Here is an 11,678-nt window from a genome sequence, read left to right as displayed (position 1 = left end):
CATCATGGCTTGCTAATAAAACAGCAAAAAAAAAAGAGTGTGGAGGAACAGAAGAAGAAAGTAACGGTAGGTAGGTAGGTAGTACCAGAGGAGCGATGGCTGTAGTAGATACACATGGATAGCCAGTTTGGACTTTTACTTAGTCTTTTTTTTTTTTTAGTCACAGGCACTAATGTCTTCACAGTCATATAGGAGGAATCAAAAGTCCAAAATCATTTCAGTTACTAGATCGGCTACAAAGCTAAAACACTGAAAACTAGCTCATCTAACACTTCCTCCAAATATATCAAACTTAACTAATATATATACCTGTGTGTGTGTATATATATATATACATATATATATATTATATATATATTTGTACATATATATTTCTCCATAAATGGTAGAATCCAAATGATCTGAATACAATAAAATATCTCAGTTAAATCACAGTATAACATGGTACATTCTCAAAAAACATAGTATATTTTCATATATTCTTTTTTTTTTTTTTTCTCCTTTCAAAGAAAAGAATCGAAAAGGAGCAAAAAACGAGACACTTCCGTTCATGCGGTCACAGACTTCAGAATTAGCGCCTCGGCGGAAATCAAACCTGTCGTCCCAGCTTTGGGGTGGAAAAGCGCAGCCGTCATCCGTTACGTCCTTACGTCGGACGTAAACACACGCCCCCCTCTCTCTCTTAGCTCCGCCTTCTCCGCATAAACAAACAGCTGAAAAGAGGCGGCTAATTGACGGCACGGTGGTTAGTGTTACGCGCAGCTCGCCGTAAGCGCTTTGTTCCATCCGCTCAGTTTCCGTTGAAATGCTAACTAGCGACGGCTAGCTAATGCATATCCAAACATCCTAAATATGCTCGTTTCGACCTCTGACTCAGCAGTTTGTGTATCTCAACCATGTTTCAAACTGATTTTCCATGAGGTATTAGCATCGAGCTAGGTTACGGAAGCATGAGCTTTGAAGTTCAGAAGGCAGAACAAACGTTCCTAAATGCCACAAGATGGCAGCCGATGCAAACCTGAGTTTCATGTCTTATTCAGTGTCTACTATATTGGCTAACAGGAGTGTAAAGGTGACTATAGGGGTGCTATTTCATGTCCAGAGGGCTCTAATCATGTTAAAAACTACTTAGAAGGTGGTAAACAGATTTTGTATGCCTTATTTTCTCTTATTATGTCTACTATATTGGCTAACAGGAGTGCAAAGGTGACTATAGGGGTGTTATTTTATGTCTAGAGGACTCTAATCATGTTAAAAACTGTGCGTAGAAGGTGGCAAACAGGTTTTTATATGTCTTATTTTCTCTTATTATGTGCATTATATTGGCTAACAGGAGTGTAAAGGTGACTATAGGGGTGTTATTCCATGTCTAGAGGGCTCTAATCATGTTAAAAACTACTTAGAAGGTGGTAAACAGGTTTTGTATGTCTTATTTTCTCTTATTATGTGTACTATATTGGGTAATAGCAGTGTCAAGGTGACTATAGGGGTGTTATTTCATGTCTAGAGGGCTCTAATCATGTTAAAAACGACTTAGAAGGTGGCAAACAGGTTTTGTATGTCTTATTTTCTCTTATTATGTCTACTATATTGGCTAACAGGAGTGCAAAGGTGACTATAGGGGTGTTATTTCATGTCTAGAGGGCTCTAATCATGTTAAAAACTGTGTGTAGAAGGTGGCAAACAGGTTTTTATATGTCTTATTTTCTCTAATTATGTGTACTATATTGACTAACAGGAGTGTAAAGGTGACTATAGGGGTGTTATTTCTTGTCGAGGGGGCTCTAATCACGTTAAAAACTACTTAGAAGGTGGTAAACAGGTTGTGTATGTCTTATTTTATCTCATTATGTGTATTATATTGACTAACAGGAGTGTAAAGGTGACTATAGGGGTGTTATTTCTTGTAAAGGGGGCTCTAATCATGTTAAAAACTACTTAGAAGGTGGTAAACAGGTTTTGTATGTCTTATTTTCTCTTATTATGTGTACTATATTGGCTAACGGGAGTGTAAAGGTGACTATAGGGGTGTTATTTCATGTCTAGAGGGCTCTAATCATGTTAAAAACTGTGTGTAGAAGGTGGCAAACAGGTTTTTATATGTCTTATTTTCTCTAATTATGTGTACTATATTGACTAACAGGAGTGTAAAGGTGACTATAGGGGTGTTATTTCTTGTCGAGGGGGCTCTAATCACGTTAAAAACTACTTAGAAGGTGGTAAACAGGTTGTGTATGTCTTATTTTATCTCATTATGTGTATTATATTGACTAACAGGAGTGTAAAGGTGACTATAGGGGTGTTATTTCTTGTAAAGGGGGCTCTAATCATGTTAAAAACTACTTAGAAGGTGGTAAACAGGTTTTGTATGTCTTATTTTCTCTTATTATGTGTACTATATTGGCTAACGGGAGTGTAAAGGTGACTATAGGGGTGTTATTTCTTGTAAAGGGGGCTCTAATCATGTTAAAAACTACCTAGAAGGTGGTAAACAGGTTTTGTATGTCTTGAGGGCTCTAATGTGTCTTATTGTCTCTTATTATGTCTACTATATTGGATCATAGGAGTGTAAAGCTGACTATAGGGGTGTTATTTCATGTCTAGAGGGCTCTAATATGTCTTATTTTCTCTTATTATGTCTACTATATTGGATCATAGGAGTGTAAAGCTGACTATAGGGGTGTTATTTCATGTCTAGAGGGCTCTAATATGTCTTATTGTCTCTTATTATGTCTACTATATTGGCTGACAGGAGCGTAAAGGTGACTATAGGGGTGTTATTTCTTGTCGAGGGGGCTCTAGTCATGTTAAAACCGTGGCAAAAGGCGGACTGTAACGTTCCTAAAAACGACAAGATGCGATTTGATGGCCAATTCCTTCGCTAAGGTTGATGTTGCCGACACCGATACGACACCGAACGTCGCTGCGACTTGGTTAACATACAGCTAACACGTGCATCCTTAGCCGCCTCTTTTTATCCGCTTCCATTTTCTTTCGAAGGCAGAGAAGAGACAGACGAAGCGCGTTCACATCTCGCGTCAGGATTGTGGATGACGGGCAAAAATTCCAGAAAAAAAAGTGCACTTTTCCTTGAAGCCCTGTGGGTTGTTTAAACAACTGCTGCCATGGTTACCGGTGTCGGGATGAAGGGCTTTGCAGGCTCGTGACCTCGTCTAAGCAGGCGGCTTCCCTGGCTACCCAACATTTGCCGTGGTCTTCGAACGCACCACACACATCTTTCACACTGAATTCATCTCAACATGCACTGATGATTTGCCCGGGGCAAAATGAGCTCTCTTAATGATGACTGATTTGTTTTTTTTTTGTTTTTTTTGTACAAACTGCCCCCACACAGATATAGAAAAAAAGCAATCGGTGTGCAGATAAAAGATAGCGCTTGCCAAAGGGGGAATTGAGAAGGTGGACTAAGCCTCGGATCTGTGACAACATGCACAAATATAACGCACAGCCCCCTCGTACAGCGAGTCAAGTCCCCCCGTTTAGCCATTATTAGCCACATAAAAAGCTACAAATTGTAAAAGTAGGTGTTGTTTTGCTACATGGTGACAGAGCTACATTCAACTACCGTAGAAGAAGAGCTGGGCTGTGGCTGGTCTTAGTGTGAGAGATCAAAAATGGATGCCAATGCTGGCGGCGTTCACACACAGTGGACGGACGGCTCCGAAGGAATCACGCTACACAAAAGCGTCTTGGACTTTGTACCGCACGGAATCCATTAAATGAAGTCAATTGCTGGGTTTTCAACCGACGTCACATCCGCTTCAAAGAGACGGTACCGTACCGATATTACTTTTTATAAAGTGTACTTTGTACACACATGGAGGTAACAAGGACTGCAACAAATGAGCATGTGACCAATTCTACCTGTTGATGACTCCTAATGAAATATCATCACATGACTACTAGCACTTGACTATTATCAGGAGAACCAGAGCATAGAGGGGGAAGAGCCGCCTACTGTGGCCCAGGAAGGTGCACCGTATTCGGGCATGTTCTCCGAGCAGCCACTGTGACGCCACGGAGGTTTCCGGTAAACTTTTTGAACTCGGAAAGTGAATTTTTGTGTGTGCTTGATTTGCTCACCTGCACAGCACGGGTCATTTGGTCTCATTGGTGTTTTTTTTTTTTTTAAGCTAAAATGTTAGCTTGTTAGCTCTCTTCCATTAAGCTAACACTAAACTGTGTGTATAAATGAGTGACCAGATGTCCTATTTTCTCCATGTTTACAATATTCATTCATTTTCTACCGCTTATCTTCACGAGGGTCGCGGGGGGTGGGGTGCTGGAGCCTATCCCAGCTTATCCCAATCACAGGGCACATATACGTAGGTAGCCGTGATTTCAAGCCTTTATTGTTGTCTTAAAGCTTCCTCTTTTAGAAAAGAAACTTGGTGTATGACTTGGATGCTATGAACATCCAGCAGCAACACAACATTTCGGCATGACTGCTATTTATTCATTTTCATTCATTCATTTTGGCGGTGGTGCTGGAGCCTATCCCAGCGGGGGGAACACCCTGGACTGGTAGTAAAACAAAAACTAAAATGTCTTAAAATGTATAAGAGGTAAGTTAAAAATGTGATATGATAGAAAAAAAGATGTTTTTTGAGGAATACCTAAAATATGAAATGATAAAAAATTGTAATTACGAAGATATTTCAAGAAAATAACTTGACCGGGTCATTTTTGACCCACTTATGGAAGGTTGGGGTAGTAAGACAAAAACTAAAATTTCTTAAAATGTATAAAAGGTAAGTTAAAAATGTGAATGGTATGATAGCAAAAACATGTTTTTTTTTTTAGGAATACCTGGAATATGAAATGATAAAAAATTTTAATTACAAAGATATTTCAATAAAATAACTTGACCGGGTCATTTTTGACCCACTTATGGAAGGTTGGGGTAGTAAGACAAAAACTAAAATTTCTTAAAATGTATAAAAGGTAAGTTAAAAATGTGAATGGTATGATAGCAAAAACATGTTTTTTTTAGGAATACCTGGAATATGAAATGATAAAAAAATGTTAATTACGAAGATATTTCAATAAAATAACTTGACCGGGTCATTTTTGACCCACTTATGGAAGGTTGGGGTAGTAAGACAAAAACTAAAATTTCTTAAAATTCATAAAAGGTAAGTTAAAAATGGCATGATATTAAAACATGTTTTTTTTTTTTAGGAATACTTGGAATATGAAATGATAAAAAAATGTTAATTACGAAGATATTTCAAGAAAACAACCACTTATGCATTTAAGGGTTAATTTGCCATTTTTATACTTAAAAAAATGTCAAATTTTTGACTATAAATAAACCGTATTTAAATATGAAGTAGCAATATAGTACATTGAACCCTGGTCTCCTAGCTGTGAGGTCTATGCGCTAACCACTCAACCACCGTGCAGCTCTCATCTGGTCTCATTGGTGTTTTTTTTGTTTTTTAAGCGTTTTTTTGCGTTATTTTTAATGTTAGCCTGTTAGCTCTCTTCCATTAAGCTAACACCAAACTGTGTATATAAATGGGTGACCGGATGTCCTATTTTTTTCGATGTTTACAACAATTAGGCAAAATATTATGCCCGGGCATTAAAAAAAAAAAAAACGGAAAAAAACTGTCGAGCTTGCTTGATTTGTATCGTGCAACCTAAATTAAATATCGGAAGTGGAAAATTAGCTCGAATTAAGGTCATATCGAGGTCCTGTGAAAACGTTCCGAGCGTTACTTCCATGATGTAAGCTTCCACTCGTCTTATGTTTTCATTCATCCCACCTTCTACAATTTCCAAAATACGCCCCAAAGGAGTCTACCCAGGAATGCTATGAATGAATGATGCTAACTCACCGGAAGCGACGCCATGTTGTTGTTCAATGTGGTTGAAACCCAGCAATCAAAGATATCGAACGTATTCGACGAACGCCGACGAACACACGTTTCGGCAATCCGTGTCACATTAAAGATGGGAATATTGCTCATTGCTCAGTGTCATTCCGTTTTTCCGTGAGCATCGTTGTTACCAAGCGTTATCACAGTGTACGTATCTTCCTGTCAAAGTCCGATAAAAACGCTAACGTGTGGATTGTGCAGTAGTAGCAAGTGTTGGAAAAAATACGGGGAATTGTGCTTCGTGTCATCCGTCATCTCCGATATCCGGCTCGTGTTTTTCGCTTTTTTGCCTTTCGCTTTACTCATCTCGTAAATATGAGTCGAAATATGAGTCAAATGCACCAATCATCCCACGACAGGGAAAAAAAAATAGCATTCTTAAAGGTCATTTTCCCATATTCCCATTTTTCCCAGATTTTTCCCACAGCTCCCACGTCCAACACGAGCCACATCCAGCCTCCTCTTTTCCAAAACACTAACCCAGTCAGAGAAATATATTATTATAACATGTTGGAGAAAACTGGAGAAAAAATAAATGCTAGTTTTTTTTCTTCTTAATATTTCCCTTTTAAATATTATTATTATTATTATTATTATTATTATTATTTTTCATCCAAATACTCTAATACAGTTCTGGCTGGACCACAGGTGACGTAGCAAGCTCCCAAGTGGATCCCGTTCAGTTCAGAGTGTTTTTGGAATAAAACATGACATCACATAGAACGGGGGAGGGGGCATAGGCAAAGGGGCGGGGTCCTGGGTTAGCGCTAGATGGGTCTGATGTTGGTGTTGCCGGATCGTTCGTGAATCGCCCATCGGTGACGTCGCACAAGAGAGGTGGACTCATTAAGTCATTTACAAAAGCAAAAAGCGGGGGCCCGTTTGGTTGGTCGCCATCCACCGTTGGGGCGCCGCCCCCCCCTCCTGAAGCCACCGGAAGTCTTCTCAAAGCCAGAGGGAGGGAGACGTTTGGAGCACACGGCGCGTTTGTGTACAAATATGACATCATTACTCACTCAAGGTCGGAGTACGGACTACTCCCGTCCGCAGTTGTGACCCGGCGAGGGGAGGAGAACCGATGATGACATCACAAAGGTCAACTCTGAGCGGAGGACAACTTCCGGAGCCGTCGCCCCCCTCGGTGACGCGGCCTCGCCGTCGCTCTCATCCAAGGGGGTGTAGCTTACCCTGGTGTGGCGTCTCACCGTGGCGCTTACGAGAACGTGAACAAGGGAGCGGGCGGTGGCGGCGGCGGCGGTGTTGCGCTCGTGCAGAGCAACGCTAACGTCGGGATGAGCTCCGGCCGCCCGCTCGGTTCCGTCGGTGCCGTCGGTGCCGGCTCCTACGTCTCCCTCTCTCCTCTCCCCCTGTCATACCTCACTCTCCAGGCTGGAGAAGTGGGCTGACCCGCGGCGTGAGCACAGACTCTTGGCTTTGAGTGGCAGGTGAGGCGAGTAGAACCGCCGCGGTTGCGGCACGGAGCGTAGTCTCTGGTACTGGAGTTTGGCACTGGCAGAGCCCTGAATCTGACCCGGGCCGGCCATCCCCACCCCCGCCGACGACGGTGACACCGACGACGAGGACGGCGGAGGCGGGATGGGCATCGGGAGGTTTGTGGGAGACAGAGAGGGCGGCTGAGGTGGCGACGGTGGGGGTTCGGGGGCTAAGTCGGCGGGCGGCGCGCTGAGGTTAGATTGGCTGCCTGATTTGGTCTGACCGGTGTCCGACTTGGGGGGAAGGGCTTTGGGGCGCGGGCCCCCGCTGAAACTGTGACAGTGGGGGAGAAGCTCCTCCTGGCTACGGGAAAGCGAGGTGGGTCGTCTCTTGGAATGGGTGGCGTGCGGGCGGCTGTGGGGGTGCGGGTACGGATGGGGATGGGGGTAAAGGCTGCAGGAACACATGGTGGCCCGTCGACCCTCCGCCCCTCGGTCCCTAGCTTGCCTCTTGCTCTTCCCCCCCTTCCACTTTTTCTCTCCCTTAATCGGGATCTTGTCCATAGACCAGTATCTCCTCGGCGGAGGGAACGCCGCGGGGGGCGGTGGCCATTGAGAGCCCCCTGACCCCCAACCTGCGCCCGCCCCTGAACTCCAAAAATCAGAACCAATCCAGCCTTCTGCCCTGGTTCCGAGAAAGGAATCATCCCGACTGTTGACACTGCCGCCTCTTTCTCTGGAGGGGTAGGTCCCAAAGAACCACCCGCCCCCACCTATCCCGGAACCGCCCCCCTCCCAGTACCTTTCAAAACGCCCAAACTCCCCCGACGAGCCTTCGTCCGAGTAACTGTCCTCCGCCCGTCTTTCTAGTCTATCCCTTTCGGTCTCAGACGCCGCCCCGCGACCCGCCCTCCTTCCTCTGTCGCCCGCCCGTTCCCTGACCCGTTCCCTCTCCTCGTCCTCCTCGTCTACCTCGTCGTCCTCGTCCTCAGAATCCCACTCATGGAAGGAAAGACCTTCTCTGGTCTGTGCTTTGTCTTTCTCGTAAGGCATCAACAATGGCCGCCTCTCTCCGACCCGGCTGCCGTCATCCCGATCCGTTCCTTCGCTCCGTCGCCGCTTGCTGGATGGGAAGAACGGGTGCAGGGATGCGGGGGGCGTGTTTGGGTCGCCCCCTCTTCCGTTCACCCAAAATTTGACCGATGCGGGGAGTTTGTTGAGGTTGGGGTAACGTTTACTGGGGGTGCGGTGCCTGGGGTGAGAATGGGAGGGTTTGGGATGGCGTTCCCGACTCCGCCCGCTATCCTCCTCTTCCCTGTCGTCGCCCTCCTCGCCTCCTTCTCTCCTCACTCGCTCCCGCTCGCCATCCCACGAATCCCGTCTCTTGTCTCCAAACACGCTGCGATACTGAACCGAAAAGGAGGAGTAGTCTTGGATGCCTCCTTCCCTGTCTCCTTCCACGTCTCCTTCCCTCTCCGGCTCGATGTCTCCGTCCTCCGGCTCGGATCTTTTCCCCCCGGTTGATTTCTTCCTTTTCTTTGTCTTCAAGGCCTTTTTCTTCTTCTTTTTCACTTTTCGCCTTTTCCTCTCTCGCTCGCGTTCTCGTTCCCGCTCTTCCCGCTTCTTCCTCTTTTTGTTCTTCTTCTTCTTCTTCTTCTCTTTCTCCTTCTCCTTCTCTTTCCTCCTCTTCTTCTCACGTTTTTGCCTCTCGGCGTCTCCGCCGGCTCCCGTGCTCCTCTCTCTCTCGCTCCAGCTCGCCCACCACTCTTGGAGTTGGGACAGTTGGCTGCCGCCCCTCTCCCGCTCACCCCGGTCACCCCAGGATGTGCGTGGCTTCCTGGGGGGGACGGGCGGCGGCAGGCGCCCTTGGCTGAGGGAACGGGGCCGAATGATTGAGCGTTCCCTTTCCCTCCCCCTCCCGAGGAGAAGGCTGGACTCCTCCGTGAGCTCCTCGTCGTCGTCGTCGTCGTCGTCTTCGTCGAGTCCTCCGGTCCGGGAGGAGCTGTACGAGTACGTGGGGGAGGTGGAGCGAGAAGACGAGGCAGACGACGACGTGGATGTGGAAGATGTCGTTGAGGAGGACGATGAGGAAGTATAGTGCAAGGACGCCGACGGCGAGGGCGGCGTATACGAGGGGCTGAGGGGTACTGGCACAGGAAGTGAGAGCGGGGGAGAAAGCGGGCGTGCCCTCCTTCCTCCTCCCTCCCTCACTCCATCTCGCGCCTCCCCCCTCCGCCCCAGTGGCAGAATGTTCTCATAGAGCGGCCCTCCGGGTTCCTTGGGCTTCTTGGGCCTGCGCCTCCTCCAAAAGGACGAGGGGAGAGGGGGAGAGGGGTGTGGCGGTGGAGGTGTAGGAGGCAGAGGAGCTTGACTCTTCGGAGGCAGTCTGGGAGTTCCGAGAGTTTTAACAGCCCCTTTCCCCTGACCTCCGCCGCCACCTCCCACTACCCTCTTCCCCACCCCGTGGTCCACGCCCTTCTCCGAGTAGAAGGCCACAGTGGCTGGAGGGGGCTGGGGGTGGCCCCTGGGCATAGTCTTGGGGGTCTGGGACCCTGCCTGCTGCTCCATGCAGGGCCCTAGTCCCTCAGGGTCAATGGGACCGTAATATCGCTTATAACCGTCAAGTCCCCCGCCCCCTCCAGCAGATGCAGCCCAGTTTGGTGGGACTTTTTGAGCAAAGGGTCCCATGTCGGGAATGCCCCCCCTTACAGCCCTCGGGTTGGCAGCTGTCGATTTAGGAAGTCTCCAGCGATCCACCACGGCCAGTCGTCGATCCGGCCTGGGCAGGAAAGTGGAGCAAGGGAGGGGCGCCCCGGCGATGGGGGTGCCGGCGGGACCCACTGCTGTTCCTGAATGCACCACGGTGGGAGGAGAGCCGGGTAGGGGCGTCTTATAGACGGGCTGCTGTTGCGGCGGCGGCTGCTGCTGCTGCGTTATGGCGATAGCCGGGCTCGTCATGGACGTGGAAATAACGTGCGCTTGGGACGGGACCGCCACCATAGCGGTGTGGTGATGCGAGGCCAGCGATTTAGCGCCGCCCGGCGCCGTTTCGTCTTCGAAGCTACAGCAGCTATACATGCCCTGAGGAGAACAGAAACAAATATGACGCTTGGGGTGAGTTCCATTTCCAAAGTGCTAATGCTAGCATACGCTCACGTCAGGAAGGCTTACCCTGCTGATGGCTAGGAGGAAGTCCAGTTTGCCTGAACTGGTGGCCATGCAATGGCGTAACTTCCAGTACACCAAGTGTTCCCAGGCAAACACCAGCAGGCTGAGGCCCATAGCCACCAGAAGCATGTAGAAGACCCCAGCCATGTTGTCAATATCTAGCTTACTGCTCATCACCTCAATTTTGTCATTGTGGCAGATACCTGACAGCCAAAGGCGCTCCAGCATTTCTATTTCATCTGCAAAAGGGGGGAAAGTAGGGGGGGGGGGGGGGGTGAAGATGAGAAGCAGGAGGGCAATCGATCGGGTTCCTCATTACCAGAACAACAAGCAACAGAAGATCATAAAAAACATGTTTTCAAATTCTTCTTAATCCCGTTTATTTATTTATTTATTTTTTTACAAAAAAAAAAAAAAAAAAAACAACATTTTTTGGTCTTACCTTTTATTTGTATATAAAGTACACGCACTGATACTTTGTTGTAAAAGTGTGATCACACTGTGGTGAGCTTGTATACATACATGATCCTCCATCTTGGCAAATATATTTCATGCGTTCAAAAAAAAAAAAAAAAAAAAAAAACTCTCCATGGAAGGACGGCAGTGACAAGCACCTTCCAGTTCATGCACGCCACGCCCCGCCACGCCACGCCCCGCCCCTTCAGGATGAGGAGAGTACTGCAGCGCCTCCTTGTATGATATTGCTGTGTATGATTATCAATAATAACGATGAACGTTACATAGGATGTAGTAGGGACACAAGGAAGGGACAAGCCACAAATACCATATATATATATATATATATATATATATATATATATATATATATATATATATATATATATATATATATATATATATATATATATATATATATATATATACACATATATATATATACCATATTACTGCATATATTGTCTCATTTTGGCAAATTATACATAGAATTTGCATAAATGAAGCATTTCCAAGCATAAAAATGGATAAATGAAGTAAAATATAAGACAAACATAAGACATTGTGATGATATGTAGTATTCTATACTGGTCACTAGTAATACAAGAAGTACTGTACAGAACAGGGAAAATGGATAAATGGATGGATGATGGATGGATGGATGGATGGATGGGTGGGTTGGTGGTTGGATGGATAAATGGATGGATGGATGGGT

General features: G+C 46.2%; 1 protein-coding gene across 6 annotated transcripts in view; it reads right to left on the bottom strand.

Annotated features, from left to right (window-relative positions):
* Nucleotides 1–81: 81 nt before the first annotated feature.
* The window catches only part of LOC131107545 (glutamate receptor ionotropic, NMDA 2D), a 101,948-nt gene continuing 90,351 nt past the window's right edge, over nucleotides 82–11,678 (bottom strand). For all 6 annotated transcript variants that reach the window (XM_058057660.1, XM_058057663.1, XM_058057662.1 and 3 more), the window contains 2 exons: nucleotides 10,511–10,746; nucleotides 82–10,420 (listed from right to left, as the gene is read on the bottom strand). In XM_058057660.1, coding sequence (XP_057913643.1) covers nucleotides 7,277–10,420; nucleotides 10,511–10,746 — 3,380 coding nt within the window. In that variant the 3' untranslated portion in view covers nucleotides 82–7,276. The remainder of the gene's footprint in view (nucleotides 10,421–10,510; nucleotides 10,747–11,678) is intronic.

The sequence above is a fragment of the Doryrhamphus excisus genome, chromosome 19 (assembly GCF_030265055.1).
Source record: "Doryrhamphus excisus isolate RoL2022-K1 chromosome 19, RoL_Dexc_1.0, whole genome shotgun sequence".
In the NCBI taxonomy this organism is placed as follows: Eukaryota; Metazoa; Chordata; class Actinopteri; order Syngnathiformes; family Syngnathidae; genus Doryrhamphus; species Doryrhamphus excisus.
This window is presented reverse-complemented; position numbering and strand designations above follow the sequence as displayed.